This window comes from Lutjanus erythropterus, chromosome 8 (assembly GCF_056507025.1).
Source record: "Lutjanus erythropterus isolate fLutEry1 chromosome 8, fLutEry1.hap2, whole genome shotgun sequence".
Classification (NCBI taxonomy): domain Eukaryota; kingdom Metazoa; phylum Chordata; class Actinopteri; order Lutjaniformes; family Lutjanidae; genus Lutjanus; species Lutjanus erythropterus.
In genome coordinates this window covers 18,211,110-18,235,921 of record NC_139324.1, presented here as the reverse complement: position 1 = coordinate 18,235,921, position 24,812 = coordinate 18,211,110, and the positions used below count along the sequence as shown (strand labels likewise).

Here is a 24,812-nt window from a genome sequence, read left to right as displayed (position 1 = left end):
TTACTCCCGAGAGTCCATTCTGTCAATGGCACCGAATACGTCTCACAAACTGTTGAATTTGATATGCTTGCCTGTTTTGATCAAAATTTTAAGTGTGTGTGAAGTTGTTGGAGCCAACTGGGATCACAGCCTTGCTGTGTTGGGCTTGTGTGATCATATCCTGTGTTTAAACCAGTGTGCATACATAACTCAGAACTGCCTGTCAAGCTCCTCATCGCACAGTATATAAACCCCACCTAAGCCATGGGGAGACTGAGGAATGACTCCAGTGTCTGAGAATAGATTTGTGCAAGATAAAAACAAAGGAAACAAATCACTGTTCCACCTCATATCTCAGGGTTCTTATGAAGCAGCCTTATTGTTAAGTCCTGAGAAAAAGCAAAATTGACCAAAAGATGTCCCAGAAAAAAGTGGTTATCCTCTTAAAGGACCAGTGTGTAAGATTTAGGGGGGTCTATTGGCAGAATATGGCTGAAACAGAATGTTATATTAATATTTTTATTCATGTATAATGTTTCTTTTACCTTAGAATGCGCCCTTTATATCTACAGAGGTCCGCGGTCCTTCTACATGGAGGCTGCCATGTTGATACCAACATGTTTCCATAGTAATGTCTTTGCAGCAGCTGGCAGTTTCAATTACAGCATGGTGAGGGACATAGTGAAGTGTTTTTTGTGTGTGATCAGTGTCATAGCATTTAATTGATAATGGCTTTTAAAGCTCTGCTAATATTTTTAATAGTAACAATGAATCAAATGATCACATATAAAGCAGTGACCCCACAGAGAATTAATACCATCTCTGCAGCTCTGCTGAGCTTTTTAACCTTTTGTAGCTCTTTGTTTTGGTTTTATGCCACATTTTCTGTCTGGTTCTGTCTCAGTTTCCAGCAGGCACTTATTTTCAAAAAACAAGCCCTGAAAAGCCCGATGTGCGTTGCCTGTCGAATACCAAACAGCAGACAGACAAAATTAATCACTAACTGTTGAGGAAAGTGTAACATCTAGCAGCATAAGAGCCAGCCTTTTCTGGGTTTGATGGAGACAAAAACTGAACTGAGTAGACTTACATTCACCAGATGGACAGAAACACAGATCCATAAAGCCATAAAAGATAAGAAGATGCTAATATGTCAGATTTGTCCTTTTTTGAGTTAGTAGGTAGCTTTAACAAACAAACAGCAAACACAAACAATTTAGAAATTTAGTAGACTGCATTTCTGATATTGAATTAATCTGCTCTCTGACTGGACACGTCTTACTGAGTGAAGTCAGACTTCAATTTTAAGTGTAGAATCTCTTGAGGAAACTCTCAAGAGTACCCCTGGTCCTTGGCACTGAATAACTCAGCTGGTTTTCTTTTAAATTAGACCTCCACAAAGAGAAAGGGGGGTTTCTGTCTATGAACTTGTCTTTGAAAGTGATTTCTTTAAAAATGCAAGGACCCAGTGTTATGACACTCCTCATCTGAGTTCTCAAACACAACACGGATGCAGAAAGAATACAGAGTGGCTAACTCGCTTGATTATTAGTTCACTCATAGACATGCACATGCACCTCTGTCCCTGTTTTTACACCTTTGTGTCTGATGAGGGCTTCAAAGCCAGACAGGGCACAGCGGTCAGGCTGCTGCCTCTCTTGGGCCCTTTGGTGCTTCTCTCTACAAAGAGGTGCTCCAGATGTGCATCAGGCAGCAACAACCTGCTGCCCTACCTCCCCGCCCATCCCATCTGCACCCAGCTCACCCCATCTGCACCATGCTCACTGGTGTCTCATCAGTAAGGGATCTTGCGTTAAATAGAGCATATGAGGAGATATAGCTCCTTGTTAAGACACTGAGGGTAGAGATGCTTCTGAATTGTCAGTTAATGGAGAAATATGTAATATACTTATTGTATGAAATCATAAAATTACCATGATATAACACTGGCTTCTTCAACAACAATGGTTACAAAACAGACAGTATGTATCCATGCACATGCGAAACCTCTGTTTGCCCATTTTTTGCCCGTTTCATATTTACTCACTTTAAAGTGAGTTAAACTTAGTGCTGAATGAGCAAGTGTCTATATGTGAGTCATAAGAAATCACAGATAATCTTTTAGCAGGAGTAGATGTTTATAATCATGGTTTAACTGAGCAATATCTTAATGGAGTCAGGCAGGCAGTAAGGCAGGCTGTCACTGAACCTCATCTCCAGAGTGTGTATATTTGGAGTTTTTTCAGGATAATGGTCTAAACTTTACACTGACAGACAACTGACAATTGCTTGTGTAGGTTCAGTGTCCCTGCAACCTGCAGGCAACCTGTCTGAGTTTGGGGGGAAGGGGAGCAGGGAATCAACTTGCTTCAGCCTATTTATAGCATGTACAAATACCAACATCAGTTATTGATCCGATACTGTGCTCATGTACTTGTACTCATATTCATAAAACTGTTCCAATACCACCACACCCAATACCACGTTATGAAAAGTATCTCCTTTGACACAAGTAATTTGATAAAGCATCTAAAGAACCAAAGCAACACAGAGGTCAAGGAGTTCGCAAATGTTATGAGCGGGAAACAGCAACAACAATTTGTTACATTTAGAAAGTGAGGAACATCTGATGAAAATTTATTTAAGTGTCCATATTGATACTCTGTATTGGCAAGAACCCAAATGTAAGTACTTTTACTTGGTCCAAAAAAAGTGGTAATGGTGCATCCCTACCTCTTTAATATACTATCTATCTGGACTGCAGTACTTGTTTTTGAATGCTAAGGTCTTAACATATTGCTCCATTAAACCAAGGTTTGGGTTATTAATTTTAAGTTTCAAATCTTCATTGTTGAACCCAAACTAAAACTAAGCTATCACATCTCTCTCTTGTCAGCTCTTTCCTGACCTCAGGCAATGCTGAGTTGATAAATCCTTTTGCATCGATGCAGTGTTATACTAAAGCATTGTCTAATTTAGTAAATACCCATTTGGTGTCATGTGAATAAATGGTGCTAAGTGATGCTTAGTTCTGTGCAAAGCATTTTGGTGTTACTTCAGTAGTTTGCACATTTTTATACTGATGGTGAAAAGACAGAGGACTTAAGTCTGTTGAAGTACATCTACCTGGCAGGCTCTTTGTATTCATCTGTCTGCTTTTCTCTCCACCTCACTGTCTGTCTCTGTCAATAATTTTGAGAAAGGCCAGTGAAAATTTGCAGTTAGAGGAGAGAAATGACAGTGCCAGGTCTCATTATCAACAGCAGATCTACCTTTAGCTACTTTTAAGCATCTTGGATGATAGAAGGTATGTGAGTTGTGAGTTAAAACCTGAAAGATTCCTGTACTTAGTGTACTTAGTGTGCTGCCTGCCCTTTGTTAATTTATGTGCTCTTGCTTCCACTCAGGAAGTCTCTGAGCACTTAGAGTGACGCGTCTGGTCGGTCTGTTCTCTTCATGTGAAGGTAAAATGTGGCGTATGTCACACTACTGTGTGTCTTGATCAGTGGCGGCTCGTCAATATAGGGTGCTTGGGCGCCACCCCACCTCTCCACCCATCCTAAAACTTCAGTGATGAAGACTTAATTACTTTAAAATATATACTGTATATTTCTTTAAATGAGCAATGACAGTATTGTGTAGTTGGTGAGTAAAAGGTGTAATCTTCATTAAAATAAATGTTTAACGATGTCCAAAGTTACAGATAGGTCATGTGTTTCCGGCTTGGGGTGCAATTTTTTCATCCGTTTACTCTCGCTATAAGTTGTACATGTGCAGTTTGATCCTCTCAATACAAGAGATAGGAGCTTGGTGGGGCGCACAGAACCTGCGCCCTCTGCATTCATCTGAATGCTGCTGGTTTACACATCGTCAACCTCTGAGTGGCAGCAGAGAGCGACTTGCTCAATCTGCATCTGATAATTAATACAGCAGAGTGAGATGTGTTGATAGTTGGAGGAGTTTAGCACATCAGCTGCTAGAATGGAGTCATAAAATCCGTGAAGTCACTATAAACAACGTGTTTTAAGAGGAGAAGATTAGAAGAGAAGCTGAGAGTTAAAGAATCTGATGGATGTAATTCGAAATTGGACTTGGGTAAAGTACTTGAGTAAATATACTTGCATTACATTACATTCCCCCACTGGATGACAGAAGCTGAATGTGTGGTTTTGGTCTTTTACAAATTTTGAAATAGTTGCTGTTTTGTGTAGAAAAGTGGATGACACCTTAAAGTAGTTACTTTATATAAACCTGTCAAAGACAAATAAACACAGAGTCTCTGAGACATTTACATCTCTCTGGGATAATTTATGTGCAAAAGTAAATTTTAAGCCACAAGATGGCAATTTTTAATTAATTTATTTATTTATTCTTAAAGCTTGTTATTTTCTAATTTTTTGTGTGTTCATAATTTTCTTCCATTGTCTGAATGTTTGTGGTATCAGATTTCTTTCATACTTATTGAGGTACTTTTTGTTTACTTTAGTCTTTCAGCATAAATAGTAAAATAAAATATAATTATTAAAAATGATTTGCACAAATTGAAGTACCTTAACTTACCTTAACATGTTCCATTAGGTTATAAAACATGGTCATTTAGTTCTGCAAGTACAAATAAAGGCCCTTTATGTATATTAAAATACACTGGTGCGATACCAAGATGTTTGCCAGATTTTCGCGATTTTCCCCCGGAGTAAAATTCACCAGCAGCCACTGGTCTTGATATACCAGTTTCAGAATGGCAACAGAACCTTTAAAGGCAATTTAATGATGCAACTAAAAGGTTATTTCAGCAGGAAATGGATTTTTGAGTGGCACTGAATGTTGGCTTAGAGAGGCAGCTCTGAAAAGGAAGGCAAATGAATGGTTGCAGGGTTGATTTATAATTGAGCTGAAGATAGACTTATCAGTATGTTTGTGAATGCTTGTGGGCATGTACACTACCATAAAAATACCTAATTATAACTGTGGCCGCCATCAGTGAGTGCACTTGTAGCCTTTAAAATCCATTTACAGAGGGATCATTGTGTTAATGCTCTTAATGACTCACTCCTGACATCTTGTTTAGAACAGGGCCAGTGTCAACAATGGGTAGCTGAATATATTTTATTTTATACATTTTGATACAAGTTGCTTTTATAAGCTTTAATAAACTGTTATGCTAGAAGGAGGCTGTTACAGAGGCAGATTAATCCCAGTGGTTTTGGGATGACATATTCAAAAATCATATATAGCAAATGGTTTGTCCACCAAAATAGTCATCACTGATGAGCTCAACACTCAGCACTGTACTACTGTACTCATTGTACAGTTAGACCACAATTTCTCCTCTGTGAAACCCATCGTCGGTGATCCCACCGTCAGAATTAGCATTATGTAAACTTGTCAAAACCTGTCACGTGTATCAGCTGATGGCATATGAGAAAAAGATGCTCCATCAAAAAAATTAAAGAAATTATCCACATACTTTCTTAGAAATTTAGCTCATAAATGATAGAGATGCACAATCTTCAATTCCAGTCCAATTCCATTAATTACAAGTTGCTAAGGACATGTTGAGTTGCTTAATGTTACTATTTTACTCAGTCGCAGACTGTTTCATGTTACATTATGATGGGTTCATGGTCCAGCCTAAGTTCCCCCTGTACATTTTAAGTCTGCTATACACTGGGCTATTTTGGGCTGTCCCAGATGAAAGATGACCAACATGAAAGAAACAATATCTTGATCGTGGCTCCAAAACAGTGAGCCTACATCATAGTATGAGAGATGTCCATTCTCATGGTCTCTGCCAAAGATAGGCTGGGGTTTAATATGACTATTGCTACGACCTGTGTCTACTAACTAACCAATCTGAATGCACAAACATATGTTTATGTATGGTATTTTACATTATTTAGCATACTACAAATACTTAATGTTATGTCAGGCTCTCTTTGCAAAATTGGCATCCCAAGTTGGTGTCTTTTCCTTTGCCATGACCGGGTCCAGGTACCAGGGACCACTACTGCAAGGGCTTGATTTTTACTTAGCTTTGTTGTTTACCACTACAGCTATAGGCTTAAAATTGCATGTACAAAAACATCAGACTGTGGAGTCTGGATCGGTACATGGATTGGTGACATTTGTCTGATAACCAATGAGTGAAGTATCAGCAACTGATATTGGATTGGATCAGTTCCAACTCTAATTTATGACTTTTGTCACAGGTTGTTTGACTTGCTTTCATCCAGTCACCCACTGCCAGGCTGCTTTTTGTCTCCTTGGAAAATCTATTTGTCAACACAAGAAGTGTTCTTGTTATTTTCACCATTTCCAACAGCAGCAACAGCAGTTTGATTGTAATCAACAGATGAATGGGGTTCTTGACATTTGCAAGAAAAGAACAAAACAAACGAGCAGCGTCTACAGTCCAGAAGTCAGACTTTAACAGAGGTTCGGAGGGAACAGACGTCATCACAGTTATTACGCTTGATTTCAAGTGCTGTGCAAACACATCATTCCCCTCTTAGCAATGATGTATCTACAATCAGAAAATCCCTCACAGATTTATAGTTGACATACAACCTTGACAGCCTTCATGTAGACAGTTGAATCATCTTGCCTCCACCTATGAGCAGTGAACCCGCTGTCTGTAAATGTGATCTGTAGTTGTGGTACCCTGTGTTGTATTTGTATAAGTACTGACTCAATGTATACGGATGGCTGGTGAAGCAGACAGAGCCGGGGAGGTTGTGTTTATGACAGCAATAAAAAAATTTACAGTCTCTCATAACATACAAGTGAACCATCTCTAATGTGGCGTAAAGCTCTAAATAACTGTGGAACTGTGAAGGGGCCACAGGCTTTATGAACATGTTAGAGAATCGAATAAATGATGTGTGGAAGTGATTTTTTTTTGTATTGATGTTACTGCTTGTATATGGTGCTGTTAGTGACATGAATCTAGATGTTGTGGTGCAATTATGTCCTGTCTTTGTGTTCTCCTCTTCCAGGGTGTCCACATTGTAAAAATTCTGTTCCCCACTTCACCACAGCAGCAGAGCTCTTCAAAGAGGACCGCAAGGTTAGTGTTGCTCATTCACTCATTCAATGACACACTGTTGTGCAGCAAGGGTCCCTCCAGCTCTAGCGGACACTTAAAGTAACAAAACTAGGTATTTGTCATGACCCACGGTTAGAAGAGAGGATCAATATTAATTCATCTCTGTTTCCAGTGAAATGTTGAGGCTGGGATGTATTTAGCCTAGCTTAGCACAAAGGAATAGACAAAAGGAGAAACTGTTAGCCTCTGTTAAAAGCAAAAAAAAAAAAAAGTTCCAACCTGTCCTACTCAGGCTTACTTTTAACAGCCTACACATGACACACTTGTCCAAAAGTACACAGAACAAAAAAAAAAAAAAGAATAACAAAAGAAAGAAATTCTGTCCAACATGGGACCTAGGCATGCAGAAACAAATATCTGAAATTATGTAACATAAAAGAAACTATGAATAACATGTAACACAAACAAGGTGCATAACTTTGAAGCAAAACAAAGGGTAGACAAATAAACTACCAAACCACTAAACTTGACCATAACTGTAACACTTTATTAGTTTGTGTTATATAAAATAATTAGTCAGCACTTTGTCTGAAGTCTTAACCTTCAAATCTCAAGCAAGTTCCAAGTTGCCAGAGGCCGGAACCGGACGGTTTTCAGTGTGACACAGCAAGTAATCATTTCTTTGTCCTTTTTTCACCTGGGCACCAGCAGATGCTAAATGCTAATTTAACAGGCCAGAATTAAATCCTGCAGCCCACCTTTCAGTGCTGTGGACAGTGCCAGTGCCAGTGTGTCTATAAATATTATCTGATGTTCATAAAACTCTACAATTACATAATAAATGGTTGATAAAGAATATATAAGTATTATTTGAATGTTTAACAGTAAAATAACTATTATTTAAGTTTAATTAACTATCAATTTACTGTTTATTAAAAGTGGTTATTATAAAGTGTTACCGCCATATTCACACTGAACAATCATTTGTCTGAGATGCTGCATCCTGTCAATTTGCCCAGCAGTTGTTAGTCATAAAATATAAAACTGCAATCTAACTGTTTTTACAGTGGTCTGTACACTTTGTTATTTTATAGTGTGCTAAGATATGCTGAACAAATGCTAGACACACAGGCCTATATGTGCACTGTACTCACAGAGTTGGAATTGATATCGATCTTGTCATGTGACTCTGGGTATAATGAAATAAATCAATAATTCCCCTAATATCTGAGCATTCTTGAAACCTTCTTGTGTATTCAGTATGGTTTCCCATCTGTATGTAGTGCAGTCAAATGCAAATTCAATTTAAATCAGACCTGAAAGCTTTCATGTGGCCCACAAGGGCATCATAGGAAAAACCATAAAAAAACTAGCAAAGACAGTCAATAGCAGTTTGTTTGCCATTAAACAGTTATCAGACCTTTATTTTGAAAGGGGTCAGTGCTGTGTTCATTGGTAATGATAACGTGCTGTATTTTTTTTATATTAAACTGTAACTTTATTCACTCAGTGTTGGTATATCCATGCTGTTTATGCTGTTCTTCTTCTACTTTTGCTGCTACTATTGTGGCAACCCGTATGCAGCATGCATGGTACACTGTGAAACATCCAGTTTTGGACATTACCAGCAAAATATTAGCCCACATTTCGTCACATGGCAATTTAGAAAAGGTGATCAATAATAGAAGTGCCCTATATAGAACACTTCTGTCCATTCCACTATTAGAGATTTGGCCATTACCAGGACCTTATATCATTTGTGTCTGACCCACAGCAGCCTGACCAATTTCTCATGTGACTCTCCATGAAAAATAATTGCCAACCCCTGATTTAAATGGTCAAATGTTGTGACACTTGATAATCAATTATCTTTTGTACTCAGCACAAATGCTGTTTGGATATTGCCGACAGCTCAGAAGGTGTCAGATCAGAATTTTGTAAAATAAGCAGATATTCTGAAATTAGCATGAAAGGCTGCAGCCACATATTGAAATTGTAATAATTTAATAAGACCTTTAAACAGTGATATCCTGAAAACTCGTAGCTCAAAATTTACAACTTCATCCACCTCATTCCTGGTATTTGTCTCCATGTGTCAGCTAGGAATTTGACCACTTAGCTAAAGCCCACACACTCTCATCAAATCTTCGGCACACTTGGGGCTTTGGGGTTATTGGAGGTTCATGCAATCACAACAGGACACACTCCTCCTCTTCCTCCATCATCTCTACTCCCTCTCATTCCTTTTCCCTTAGGACTCGTGTCCTGACATACTCCCACTCCTGCTCTTCCTGTTAATACCCTCTGACTGCAGGGCTCAGTATTTCCAAACCTCCATAATTGTGTGACTCACTCTCTCTCTCGCACACACACACACTTGCAAAACTTGGGCGCGTGTCTGGCAATACTCTGAGGTACAATTTATCATGTCAAAGTAACATTCACCTTAAAGAAAACACAGTGATGCCTTTAAATTTTTAAAGTTCCATCGAGATACTTGATGTTAACAGCACATTGTTCCAATAGTGCTCAGGCAATGTTACTCTCTCATTTGTTTGGAATTTTTCAAAATCATTATCAGATGGTATAAAACTGACGTGTTCTCAACAGTTTATTCATCTATTTTTCTGAGGCAATCCTTTGTAACATTTCTCGATAACATAAAACTTCAACAGACGAGCTGAACATGTGTTTGTCCTTTGATTATCACCCTTGAGCTACAACTTCAACAACTCACACACGCCTTTGATTCCTTCATTGTTGGAGTAAACACTGAAATGTATCAATGTAATGAAATAACAGCGTGTCTTCCACATTATGAAAGCAAATGTTTTTTTAATCTTAGAAAGAAATACAATCCCAATTCCAAAAGAGTTGGGGTGTTGTGTAAAATGTAAATAAAACAGAATGCAATGATTTGTGAATACTTTTCGACCTGTATTCAATTCAGTACAGAACAAAGACAAGATATTTAATGTTTAAACTGATAAAGTCCTTCTGAATTTGATGCCTGCGACACATTCCAAAAAAGTTGGGAAAGGGGCAACAAAAGAATCCTCAAATTTGTAGAATGTTCAAAAAACATCTGTTTGGAAGATTGGTAATGCATTAGATTACATCCCACAATGTTCTGCGTAATTACTCTGGAGTTAGGTTTAATTAAAAAAAACAAACAAACTGCTGTACCAGCATAGTAACTACCAATATATTTATGTAGGTAATATGGAGCAAGATGGAATAAGGGGGGTAACAATTTTTACAAAGAAATTATATCGTATTTATTTTTTTAACTACTGGGTACCTATTCTATTATAACATGATAAGCGTCATCTACTGAGCAATTATCTGGACATTTGGGGTAGTTTTTGGGAGAATCTATAGTGTAGTACCTACATATACATATATATATATATATATATATATATATATATATATATATATATATATATATACACATATTGGTAGCTACTGTGCTGGTACTGTGTTATTCAAAATAATTACACTGTAATTCGGGAATAATTACGCAGTACTTTGAGGACTGTAATCTAAAGTGTTACCTGAACCTTCAACATCAAGTATGTATGGGGCAAGGTTCCCCACTCTGTTAAAGACTGTGTGGGCAAATTGTCCAAGAGTTTAAGAACAACATTTCTCAACCCAAAACCACAAGGAATTTAGCGATCTCTCCTACAACACCTTCATCTGTTGTCTATAATATCATTGAATGATTCATAGAATCCAGAGAAATCTCAGCATGCTAGGGGCAAGACTGAAAACAAACATTGAATGCCATGATATTTGACCCCACAGGCAGCACTGTATTCAAAACTGCATTAAAAACCCACATAATTTGAGGGTTACTACATGGCCTTGGGAACACTTAAGATGACCGCTGTCAATAAAGACAGTTTGTTGCTGTGTCTACAAATGCAAGTTAAGACCCATCCGTGCAAAGCGAAAGCCATATATCAACACCATCCAGAAACACTGCAGTCTTATCTTGTGCCCAAGCTCATCTGAGATGGACTGATACAAAATGGAAAAGTGTGCTCTGACAAAATGTTTTCATAAATCAGGGACATTTTTAAAGGGCCATCCAGATTGTTACTAGCAGTAACTTCAAAAGTCAGCACACATTCTGCACGTGTTACAACAGTATGGCTTTGTAGTAAGAGTCCCCAGACCCCATACAGGATTGTGAAGGTGTATATCAAGCAAGGATGGGAAAGAATTTCACTTCACTTCAAAACTTCAATAATTAGTGTCCTCAGTTCCCAAACGCTTACTGAGTGTTATTAAAGGAAAAGGTGATGTATCACAGTAGTAAACATGTTACTGGCATCAAATTCAGAATGAGTGCATATTTACCCAAACAACTAAGTTTATCAGTTTGAACATTAAATATCTTGTCTTTGTACTGTATTGATTGAATGTAGGTTGAAAAATTTTAGCAAATTTTAAATTCCATTTTAATTTCCGTTTTACACAACGGTTCAACTTTTTTGGAATTAGGAGTTGCAATGCTTTGACTCATAGACTGAGACATGAAAATATTATATATATATATATATAATTGATATACCCTTAATTGAGCAATGATTCTCAAAATGGCACCAAGAAACACATACTACTGAGATCTCGATAACCTAATGGAAAAAAATATTGACTTAGTATTTTAGGAGAGAAGTTAGAACTTTCAGAACAGTCAGAAATGTTTTTTTGAGATCATGTATCTCGGGGCCACAACAGCTTAAGGCTTTTTGGCATTGCTTCACCATTCAGCTGTGATGTTTGGATCAGTATCCTTATGATGAAACCCCCACAAGCTGCAAGACCAGGGGACCCTCATACCTGTGAAGGTTATATAAATGCAGAAGTTTAAGATCTCTTCCCATTCATTGTCCCTCCAGTGGCCAGTGGAGGTGTGAAGTTGTGTTTGAACAGGAGTAAATCTGAGAACTGGGCATGTGTTTACTTGGCAATCCTCTCTATTTATAAAGCCGAGCCCCAGTGTATTGTACCAGGCCAGTGCTGATCACAGTCTATTAGCTGCCCTCGGCTCATTTACCAAAGACAAACACAAGCTTAGCTTGGGCTTTGAAGATGCAAACAATTAAAACTCTCATTCTGTGCTGTATGACAGCAGGAGAGCTGTGTTCAGGGTTTGTCCTGAGCTATTTGTCTTTTCCCCAAATACTAATCAATACCAGCATTAAAGGGTACATTGGCTGGAACTGCTTGTGTCCAAAAGCTGTCTGTTGTCTGTAATAAGAACACTGTTTCATCAGAAAATTAAATTTTTTTAAAGGATTTGTCCAATATAGCCTGTCTTGGTGCTGCTATAGTCAACGTAAAGTTAAAAGGATAGCTTGGATTTTTTGTAGTGGAGTTGTATGAGGCACTTTTAGGTACTGATGTAGACAGGATCAGCAGCAACACATAGTGTACTCTATATTTAGAATAGTTTCACCGCTTTACCTTGCTGTCAGACAACGTGTCCTGTCGACAGATTGCTGTTATACAACCCAAGTACCACTCACTCCAAAGCCACCAGACTACTTTGGCAAAACCAGTAATTTTATTCTGCAGAACGCAGGAGTTGCTGGTCAATAGCTGCCTCGATCTCTTAGTTTGTTTGTGTTTTTGCGTAACTTTGGGAAATCCAAAGGAATGCTTTAAGAAACAACAATTGAGGCAGCATTAGATGAGCAACAGCTGTGGTCTGCAAGGTGAAATTAGTTTTTGCCAAAGAAGTGTGTTGGCTTTGGAGAGGGTGATATTTGGATTATATGATGGTGGTTTCTCATCTGTAAATGCTGTCTGATGGCAAGGTAAAGCAGTGAAAATCTAAATAATAAATATAGTGTGCACTTAAACTGATATTGGCTTTTATTAGGTGCGTAAAAATACATTTGGCTGCTGACTTTGTCCACATCAGTACATTGCTTAGCTTTCTACACTGGTACTCCCATTTCTCCATGCTATCCATTGTAATTTGTAAATGATGTAACTACACTGTGCACATTTAAACACCCCATTTAATGGAGACTTTAACTTCCTGAGACACTGTAACTTTCCCTTTCTTCTTTGTTGATATTCAGCTGGTTCTCAGTTAAGAAGGATCCCTTCCTTTAGTTTTTAACAATATGTTTATTGAATTTTTCTCAAACCCAGTGCAGCCTACAGGATAATACACAGAATTCAAATTTTAAAGATAAGAATGAATATAATAAATAAGATGAAATAATAATCCCACATGATTACTCCCTTCCAACCCCAGACAAGGACTGTAATAAAAAAAAAAATAATATCAGAGGGGGAGAAAACAAAAAAGGGGATGACCAACAGCAAATGGGCCGCAGGTGGGAGTCTAACCGGCGGCCGCTGCAGAGGACTGATAGCCTCAGTACATTGGACGCACGCTCTACTGACTGAGCTACAGGGACACCTTAAACTAGACATGTCTACACAATGCATGCCTGCACATGTAAAATATAACTTATCGTCAACCCTCCACAAGCTGTGAAATATTACCCATGTAGCTCCTAAAGTCAGATCAGGAGAAGTGTGATTTTTATTTTGAAATTGAACATAATTTTTTCTGATGCCATGTATGAGGAAATGTCTTTAAGCCACATGGAAATAGAGAGAGAATCAGCACTTTTCCATAACAAAGCTATACATTTATTACCAGCAGTCGTCGCCAGTTTGATAAACCACACCTTGTTTCTCTTGGCAAGAGGGGTGGCAGATATATCAGTCTCTTTGGTTTATTAAAGGTTAATTTGGGTTTATCACAACTTGGGTCTTATTTTTGTAAGTCATCATCTTTCATGATTAGGTCATTCATCATTCCTACCTTTAATGCAACGTTATGACCCTACACTGAGATTTGGCAACATGGCAGCATTGTGAAGAACAAGTTAGACAAATCGAGAAACATTAGCAGCAAGACAACAGTAAAATTATTTGTCTGTTGTGTTTAAACATCCGCAACAGTTTAGAGGCTTCCTGGTTCATATCTTACTTGTCATACCTGCTGCAGTTGTGTGCACACTTTTACTGTGTAATGAGCAATTAATATAGATGTTTCAGGTGGGCACACTTTTGTTTGTTTTTTCCCCTCCATATACAGTGGTTAGGATATTTTGGATAAACTGTTGGCTTCTTTACTACTTGGTCAGGACAGTTTCTTGCCTTGTCTGACTCTGTTATTGCAATGGCTGTGTTCCAGATTTCAGCAATTCATTTAATGAGTACAGTGCTGTCATAACCAATGCAAATGATGGCCAGGGCTATGAAAATAAGACCCTGCTTGTGATAAAAAGTGATAATTATCCACCCCATCATCCCATTGCAGCAGGAATTGCATCACATCACAGACACAATTGTACATCCCATTACAGGGAGTTTTTAAAGTTAAATTAGACTGAGTAAAACAAATAGAATAGTTGAACTGAAAAATCAACATTTAAATAAATAACACCACAGCTGTCTTTTGTGCAGGAGCCAGTCCAGACTTTTTTGACTGGGGTCGCCCAAGTGAGGCACTGAATTATACAGAGGTGGCATAAAATATGTGTATGCACATGCACATATGCACACACATCTGTTATTCATATTACCATTTTTCATACCTATTTTAATTATTAACATTACGGTATATTACAATTTCTTAAATTCTTATTTGATAGATAAATAGTCCAACCAGTCACAACACGACAGTGGCACTGGACAATTGTAATAGAATACTTCTGTACTTATATCTAGTTCTCAAAAAGAAACTGTACCTCCTACCTCTCATCAGGCTGTGAGACTAATTAATCCTCAGGATTCCACCATGAAAAAAAGATTTATTTTTAAGAATTCAGTATTTTTATTTATTATTTATTCACCCATTTTCTGTATATATTTTTTTCTGCACGTTTTTTGTGCGTAGCATAAAGGGAGCTACAACTAACATCTCATTATCCCTGTGTTGCAAAGTGATCCTTAAAGAACAGTGACCTTGTAAAAAAAAAAAAAAACTTAAAAGTAGATTGCACACAAAAGAAAACAATTGCACATTTATGAACAGTTGGTCCAAACTCTCACTGGACAGAGAGCCAATCATGCGTGAGGATAATGAGGTGGCACTTGGGTTGGTCAATCAGATTTCAGATGAAATAATTCACAGTTGTTTTTGTTACTTTTAGTGGAAATTTCTGTTGTCTTTTGAAAGTAGTATTTCGTTCATGGTCTGGTTCACTTGCTGTGTTAATTCATTCTATTCCTGTGGTTCAGTTGAGCTAGAGCTGCAATAATTGATTGATGACTCAGTTAGCTATCAACTATTAAATTAATCTCCATCTATTGTGATATAATGTTTAGGCATTTTTTAAGAAAACAATTTAAAAGTTAAACATTCTCTGATTTCAGCTCCACAGATATGATTATCTTCTCAGTTCTTTAGGCCTCTAGGACAGTAAATCAAATATCTTTGGGCTGTGGAAAAACAGACATCACCTCACCTTCATCTTGGGCTTTGGGAAACAGTGTTCAACATTTATCACTATTTTCTGACATTTTGAATTGATTATGAAAATAATTGTTAGTTTTATCCTTAATTTGAGCACAATTAGGTCTGTATCACAACTTCAGTATGTATTATAATACAGGAGTACATTTATAAAATCGAAGGAGTTTGTGAAAGCACTTCTTTTAAATTTACTTTGTCTCTCTTTAATATAAATGATATTGAGTGATTGAAATATTTATTGATCTGCTCTTGCACCAGCCTTGCAGACCAGCTTGGGGACATCTACATAGAGCTAGTTCTGTCCTCACAGCAAAGTTCCAATGCTCATAGTTCTGAGTTTATCAGTTCAGATTGATTATTGCTCTGCTCTCTGGTGTGATTCTGGTGGAATGAGACCAAGCCAACTGGTAATATGCTGCTACTCAGAAATTTTGCTATTGGATCAATGACATGATGTGAGGTCCTCTGTCACTTGAAAAATGGATCAATAACGGAATTGGCTGCGGACCTTTGAAGAACAGTGACTCCATGGCTTCATTTTCTGCTGTCAATTCACAGCAACTCTGATTGATTACACTCGGGGATGAGCAGTCAGATGGAGCCAGTAGTTACATTATATTCCTTGTTGCAACTGCTTTTGATTCTGCTGCTTAAAGTCTTCTCTGTGTGTCTCAAACTGTCCTAACTTAGAGGTGGTCACAGTTTAAAAAAATGTCACTCAGATAAAGTGGTTGATTTTACACAGTGTAAGCTAAATTTCAAAGGTTAAACACCTCAAACCTGCTGAATATACACAGCTTGGAGCAAGTCCATGAAATCCTCTGGTTGTGGGAGTACACTGAGGCCTAGTTTAAGACACCTGATTAACAGACTTTAGAGGAGGAACATCCCTTTATAGGCTCCATCTTCCCTACTATGCAAAAGACTCACTTCCTTCCCTGACTTACCCTTTGTGTTCACAGATGTCTTTGCTGCTGATGCACATGAACAATATGTTGGCGCTTATGCAGATTCTCACTATTTGAATGTTTGCGTTTGCCCGAAAAGAAAAACTTAAGGCCCTTGTATTTTATAATTAGGACAAGAAGTTTGGAGTGTTGCTTCACGGCTGGACGGCCTGAAAAAAGTGTCTAATATGTTTTCCTTTAGCAGCAGATCTGTCATTTCCACATTCAGCTCGAGCAGACAGATGGACGCGGAGCGATTATTTGATAGTGACAAGTTCAATGTGCAGCGCTCAGCACCCTGAGAGAGGGTGACATTTCAGCTGTCCAAAAGGACACACTGAGTGAGTCATGTATCAGTGAGGCGGCATTTACGCCTCATTGGGGCAGCTTGTCACTAATCGATGCAACAGCTTCGCAACATAAATCTCTCTTGTTGTTTTTATGTAGGAGTGATTGTTGTGGGATTTTTTTCTCCCTACAGCCCACTGCAAATAGTTTAGCTGAAGAGAAATGCATTTGTCATTTTTTGTAACCTGGAAAGAGAAACTAGTACTGTAGGCTAAATTTGGACAAGGAGAATGTGTTGAGCCCACTCATTGCTAGAACAGCTGAATACATGCAAGCACAGATTGTAAATGGCCATTTTACACCGGATAAATATTGAGTTCCCTATTAAATTTCTCTTCCAATATCAACTGTGTTCAGTTTTTTAGTGTTGATCTAAAATTATAATGAAGTTTATTTGTTCCAGAAATATATTGTGTGCTGAAGAGACACTGAAAGAATAACTAATGGAGCCCAAACAATAAAAATGTCAGGTGTGAATTAAAGTCATTGTTACAGAACAATAAAACAAGGAAATATAATGATATGAATATGAGCCAAATCCTCTATAAACCTGCTTTCAAAAGGTTTTAGGAGGCATAATATCCAGAGGCAGGGCAAATGAGTACCTACATTAAACTTCATCATGGTTAGCACTTTGTTTATCATCAGAGGAAACAACCGCCAACTTTTTTTTAACACATGAAAATACACACAGGTTTCCATTGTATAACTTTTCCTCAAACATATATTAATGAAGGCTTTCTTGCTGCAGTGTATGCTTATATGCTATTAGTACGTTTTATTAGAACATTTATTTAATGTGTCAAAGATCTGATGAATTCAAACTTTTTTAAATCTTTTATTTTTTAGTATTAAAGGCATACTTTGCAGCAATTTCCTAAAAAAAATAAACAATGTGTAGACTTGTATAAAAATAATCCCTCTCAATCATTATTTATGATCCACTGAAGGTGTGTGGTGGTGGCTGTGCAGAAACCCAGCCCGTATCTTCTTATTTTCTTCTTATTTTGCAGTACTCAAGACATGTAACCAACCTAAAACTGACAACTTTGGAATGAGACTCAACAATCCACTATCTTTCTGGTGCATTTACAAACAGCAACTGACAAATCCTGTATAATCTGCCTTTTAAGTTACTGAAAGAAGGAGTTATTGATTTCCACTAAATTTAACTTTTATGTTTTACCATTTCATTTCCTTAAGGTAAACTCCCACTCATCTCATCTGAGGTGACAGCGTGTGAAATGCCTACACAAGTGAAATCTTTAGCTCTGTGTTACATTATACTTTGTATAACATCACACTAAAGGTGATTGCTCTGTTTTCCCTCAGATTGTGTATGCAGCTGTGGACTGTACAAAAGGACAGAACCACGAGCTTTGTAAGCAGGAAGGGGTGGAGGGCTACCCGACATTTAACTACTACAACTATGGCAAGTTTGTGGAAAAATACAATGGAGATCGTGGGGTAAGTGACACTACATACACCTGTTCTCATGCTTTTTAGTTTTTGGGGGGGTTTTGGTATGTGCAGTCTCTGAAACTCAACACACTCAAAAACAAGAATCCCTTTGTCTTTTTTAATAAAGTAAGCAGGTTCATATAAACCCATTAATTGGTGTGGTTACATACTCAAAACACACAACATACACCGCGTGTATGCTAAAGCCAGTGACTAGCTTACATAGGCTCCCTGTTTAAGACAAAGATTTGCCAGATCCCAATCAGAATTCCAGTTTGACCATAGAAAATGTTTCAGGGATCATGGAGAGCATGATCCCAAACAGTCTGTAGACGTTATCCTGTAGTGTGTGTGGGTTTGGAACTGAAACGTTTTTGCCTCCTGACTAAAAAGTCAGACCAGTTTGAGTTGTCTCAATTATATCAGTCATTTGGTTGTAAATCTGGACTCTCCTTTAATGTCTTTCCATTTTCAGTTTCTTTTTTGTTTTTTTTTTCCAATTCAAATGAAGTTAGAATAAAGTCGTAATTAGGGATGCAACAATAAAAAAACGGTTTGTAAGATATCTACTATGATATTAAATGATTAATTATTTTATTATTTATTTTATAAAAGGACTGCTTGTGACTGCACTTTGAACGTTGTTTCTGTTTTGCAGTTGCACGTACATAATTCAAACAATCATTGCCAAAGGCGTTTCATGCCAATTTTTTGTATGTGCTTAGGCTGGCTACTTTTGTTTTATCAGCAATACAATATTAGTATTTTAAAAAAAACATACCTATTTTGAAACTACAGCACAAGAAAAAAAATCCTAGGCACACAGTTTTATTAATAACCTGCATACAGTGCTGGTACAGAAAAAGTCATTGAACAGTGTCTGGTTTTGTTGTGCTGCAAATCAAATTTCAAGCAGGACAATAAAAACTGAACTGAGTTCTCAAATGAGCACTTACTATAGACGTTTTTTGTTTTGTTTTGTTTTTTACTACTTTGGTACTTTCAAGACTATGTTTAAGTAATTAATTAATTAATTTAATTGTGTATTAGACATGGTATTGAAAATATATAAAAACATAAACAAAATCTGAAGACAAACAATAGAATGCTGCTCTACTCGCCAAAAAGGAAGTACATCAGTGTCCAGGCAGACAGACACCAAAATGGCTTTCTTAATTGCTGAAAGAACTCAGTTGGTACAGTGAGTCCAAGATCCAGACAATAAAATATGAATATTGTTAGAATCACATATATAGAGAAAGAAGGAACTATGTTTCTTTATGTTCCACTGAAGCAGTGTGCATGTAAACACGTGTTTACAGCATGTAAACTCATAATGGCACAATTTTTACTATTAGAAATTGTCTTAGAGGTGAGGGTAAAAAAATGTATCACAGTATTTTGGGTAGCAATATTGTATCTTTTATTACATCAATTATTGATAGTAATAATAATATCAACAACAACGACGACGAAGATGATGATGATGATGATGATAATGGTAATAATAATAACAATAATAATAATAATAATAACAACAACAACAACAACAACAACAATAATATAATTATATCACATAAGTGAAAATGTTCAAAATCGGAATAATATTGGATCTTGTCTTAAAAGAGAAATCTGTAATTTATTTAATGTAATTTATCTTAAGATGACCATGATATGTCATCAGAGATTAAGTAAACATTCTAAATTGGAATATTCCAGGCTGGAATTTTCATGTTAATTAGCATTAGAATTAATGCTGAATGTTCAGTGAATGAGTTTGTATCTGTTTACAAGTCATACGAAATCATTAATAATCTTGTAGAAGCCATAGATGTTTAAAATGGTTACACTGAGCCACATGTTCAGGGAGTCTGGCAGCCGCTGAACTCAAACTCCAGAGTGTGTATTTTCAGAGCAGTGGGCTTTTTTTTTTTAGGACAGCAGCAGGCTTTACATTGACAGACCATTGACAGTAATAACCAGCTGGTCTTCTTACAGTGTAGGACTTGTCATTGCTTGTTACATTGTTGTGCTCCTCTTGCGCTCTTGCAGTGTTTCTACAGCCTGCCTGACTTTCTTTGCATCTGGAGGGAAGGGGTGGGAAGAACCAACTCGCTTCAACCATAGCTCATATATTAAAGAGAGATTCAAGCTCTTCAATATACAGTCTAAGGCTCCAACTCATTATTTGGACTGCAGTACTCATTTATGGATGCAATTGCTACATATTGCTCCTTTAAGTACCGTAATAACTTCGTATGATGGGGCCTCTGGTGATTCCCACCCCTTATTTCTTTTCCTTGTTTCAGAAGTAATCCACCATGTGTTCTTCAAAGCGAGCGGATGTTGGCTGTACTTTTTCACAACTAGACTATTTCTCCTGTGGACGGATCACTACAGGCAGACAAAAATGTTGTACTGAATAACTGAATTATTTATGGAATAAATGGCCAGTGTCATGCATGCAGCTCACCACAGCCATGAGTGGAGTATTAGACAATTGGCAGAAGAGAATAATATGGACAGATCTTGACTTTTTCTATAGACGGAGCTAAACAGACTGACCTTGAACAACAATGTTTGGTTCCTGTCTTTACTACTCTTATCTCCATGCTGTCAGGCTAAGTTGAGATAATGTTTAAGGACGAGGCTCTGATCTCTATTGGATTACAAAAAGGCATTTCAAGTCTGATGAATTGCTTCCAGTTGTGAAATGATTACTGAAACTTGTGCTTTACTGACTCTGACCATTCCTCTCTCCACAGGAGGCAGGCTTCACAGGCTTCATGCGCAGCCTACGAGGACGTGATCAGGAAAAGGTCGTCAAGAGGAAGGAGGAGCTCTGAGGACGGTGTGCAGGGAGGGGGCGTTGCACTGTACAGTTTGTCATTGCACTGTGACCCTTGACCCTGGCAAGGGGCCTATCAGCACTGACGTGGGAGACTTGATGACCTCAGCGAAAGGCTATTTTTTTACACCATGGTGATCACGTTTGTAATAATACCAACAGAGTACCTACAGTTAGACCGACCACTTGAGACTTCTTTTTTCATGGATGTTCTGATGGGCAGAAAATACACAGAAAAAAAGTGATTTCTTTTTCTTTTTTTCTTTTTTTTGCCCAAACACTGTGACTGCATATGTGAAAAGCTACACCCTATACTGTATCTATGCAATACTGACCCCTGCTTCGCCCTGGGGGTCTGTGTGACTGATTGACACACCCGTGGTAGTGGGCGGTGGTGGGCATCATTAGTTAAAAGTGGAGGCTGCACTGTCAATCACTCCACAGGGGTCCTGATCCAGTCCCATCAACCCTGCTCCGTCTCTAGATGAGACACATTGTGATTATTGATTGATTACACACCTCTTGGTTCCAATATGTTTGTACAGAAGCTTCAAGTCCAGAAGCATCCAGAATATTGTTTTGCTGTTCTCACAGATCAGATGGAAGATAAATCAGTACAATGTGAGTGCTACTGTGGGTAATAAAATACTGTAGCAACGCGAGGTAGGTGAAATCCTGGCTAAAGGTCAATATTCTGTATGATTTTGGGCTTTCATGATTCGTTTTGCTTTTAGAAAGGATTTACCAACTTTGTTTGCTTAAAACTGTGGCCTTAACTTAATAAAATAGCTGGAATTGCTGAAAAAATGGTTAAAAATGATAAGTGGAAGAGAATCAGAGGCCTGGTGCCCTTGCAGTTCCCTCAAGTCATGGACCAGAAACAAGAAAATGAAATGCCAAATATTCCTTGATGTTTCCATGCTTCGTACATTTCCAAATATTACCGACATAGAGAGCTGTAGTGATGTTTTTACCTCTCGCACCTCCTCTGTTGTTCATTCAGAATGGGATTTTATCAGTGTTTTAATGAGAGCAGGGCTCATTTACATAATTACGGGAGATGCTCACATCCAGTGGCTAAATATTGCATGTTGACAATAAAATGTCCAAGATATTCATCCTCCCTTCGTGCACTGAAGTCATCATGGATTCCACCCAGTATTCCTCCCATTCCCTCTGCATTCACGCATTGCTTACGGAGATGCTAGAATCATTCAGGCCACTGGTTTACACTTTAGGCATTCAGGGTTTTTGTTTAAGGGTACTGAATCTGTTTTATGCCCATGTGTTTCTGCTGAACTGATCAACACCACAGAGCCTGAACGAGAGCACCCTGGACGGTTCGGTCTCTGCCGTGTCTCGGCCTGGAATCACTCAGCTTCAGTTAGCTCGGACATTGATCTCCCATGCCCTCCATCAAATACCCAGGGATGACTTCACAGTTTATCCAAGGAGTAATTAAGAATTAAGTGAGTGAAAGCTCCAGCCCTCCTCCCTCCTCTGGCAGCATATACATCATTGATTCAGAGCCATAATCATTACTTTTGTGGCAATTTTTTTATGCTGTGTGTTTTCAACTCCCACGCTTTGGCCACTATAAATATTTAAAGGCTTATCTGTAGCTGAACTTGTGTTTTATTATTCAAGACTTTGGTTTCTTTCAGTATGAATAAGGTTCTCAGGGATAGCGAAACACAATTAAAGGGAACTAGTTTGTTTGTAATTTTGCATTCCAGCGGAATAATTTTGAGCCCTTAGGTCACCAAATTAAATATTGTTTACATTTGTATCCCGAGAAAAAAACAAACAGTTGAATTGTCCTTTTTCTGTGCTGTATCATGACAACATGTGTTGAATAAGACGTATTGTCAGTAGATGTTACTGAAGCGTTTCTCGTCAAACATTATCATTGTGACTCTTAATGGTCTCATTCCGAGTTAAACCGTCTCAGATGTTCTGGCTGGCACCAAACACTTTTTTGTGTTCAGTGTTCAACGTGACTCTTTAGCATTTCATGGTATGTAAGAGCATTTTGAAAGAGTGCATTACACAGTTAGGTGTTGACATATCACTGTAATTAGGTGTTCAATCTCCTCCTGAGGGGAAGCAATGACCTTTTGTTTACTGTGTCCAATTGTTTTTGTTTAGGAGCCTCCACAGTGACATCACACGTATGCTGAATAATAGAAAGACCACCTCTGTCTTATCCCAAAGGTATCCATGTTGTGTGGGAATTTGTCACACTTATGCCAAGAAGTCATTGTTGCCTTTGTTGATTTTTTTTTTCTGTGCCCAGCCATACGTACAGTTTGCCCCATGCAGTAAGGACCTTCCAAGATAAAATAAAATAAAGTCAAACATTTCCAAAACTTTTTTCACTTGTTTTTATAAAATGTACACATCTTTGTTTTGCTTGTGTTATTTAACAACACCTTTAAAAAAATCATACAGGACTTCAGGGGAATCAACTGATCTTTTATCATTAACTTAAGTAACCAGGTTTTATTTATTCAAGTTAATTAAACTTCGGAACTTAGAAAAATTAGTTCTTTTAACCTGAAGTCTTAAACTTGAACTGATGAGTTGAATAAATATACAGTACAGAGTTCAGTCAGTCAGTAAACTTTCTTAAATTCACTGGGAGCAGTTTTACATATTGTCTTTGTGCCAATTCTGAAATGAAGAACTGAGTCTTCAAACTGAGGAAATGTAAAAAGAAATAAAAATGTGTTTGTAATATTTGGCAAAACATGGTTTGTCAAGAACAACTGAACAACAACTTTACGCCACAGTAATAGTAGATTGATGGCCATGAAAAAAAAAACAGCTTAACATCAAGAACATTAAAAGAAATTTAAAAGTGTCATTTCCTCCATAGCTATATATCAAATCATATTTCTAAGACTTGACTTAAGTGGATTTTCTGCTGGTCATGTCTGGGTATTGTGATGAACTTTCCATCAGCTTTATAACTAATGTGATTGACATATTTGTCTTTGTTTGACAACCAGCTGTTTAGTCCACTGCGGTCTCATCTACCAAATCCCTGATTGTAAGGCAGACGCCATCTATTTTAAATTGATTTGAGATTTATAGATCACAGGTGCTTAAGTCACAAATTTTCTTTGTATTATCTTTTATTAATCAAACACAGTGAGAGACCATTTTAAGTAAATCTGAGAACATCATTAAAAAATGAGGCTTCAAATCTCCGCCAGGTAACCCGAAAAGAATATTTGGATATGACTTATTTGTAATCACCAACATTTTGATTAGTAACTGTAATTAAAACGTACTTTTCTAAGTATAAAGTTTAAAGATATCGACGATGACCCAAAACAGAATGTCTCTGGCCGGGCTGCCACTGGCATGGACGTATAAAAAACGGATTTTCAAACATTGTGAATCACAGAGGCCCTTCAGCACACAGTGATGAATGTGCACAAAATATTAGGCTGATCAGTCCAGTAGTCTGATGAGTTTAGCTGCAGACAGCTCCAAGGGACCTGGAGTATGAAGCAGTGTTTGTGGTTGTCAAGGTAACTTGTAGTATCAACTGGATTTCCAGTCCTACAGCGGTGGTTTACTTCCTACCGGGGTAGATCGCCATGGTAACTTAAACATGTTATAATGGTAATAATAATAATAATTATTATTATTATTATT

At 37.6% G+C, this 24,812-nt stretch overlaps 1 protein-coding gene across 1 annotated transcript in view; it reads left to right on the top strand.

Annotated features, from left to right (window-relative positions):
- Positions 1 to 23,515, top strand: part of pdia5 (protein disulfide isomerase family A, member 5) — an 80,604-nt gene extending 57,089 nt beyond the window's left edge. Inside the window, exons 15-17 of the mRNA XM_084724797.1 lie at positions 6,975 to 7,045; positions 18,170 to 18,304; positions 21,064 to 23,515. Coding sequence (XP_084580923.1) covers positions 6,975 to 7,045; positions 18,170 to 18,304; positions 21,064 to 21,144 — 287 coding nt within the window. The 3' untranslated portion in view covers positions 21,145 to 23,515. The remainder of the gene's footprint in view (positions 1 to 6,974; positions 7,046 to 18,169; positions 18,305 to 21,063) is intronic.
- The last annotated feature ends 1,297 nt before the right edge of the window (positions 23,516 to 24,812 follow it).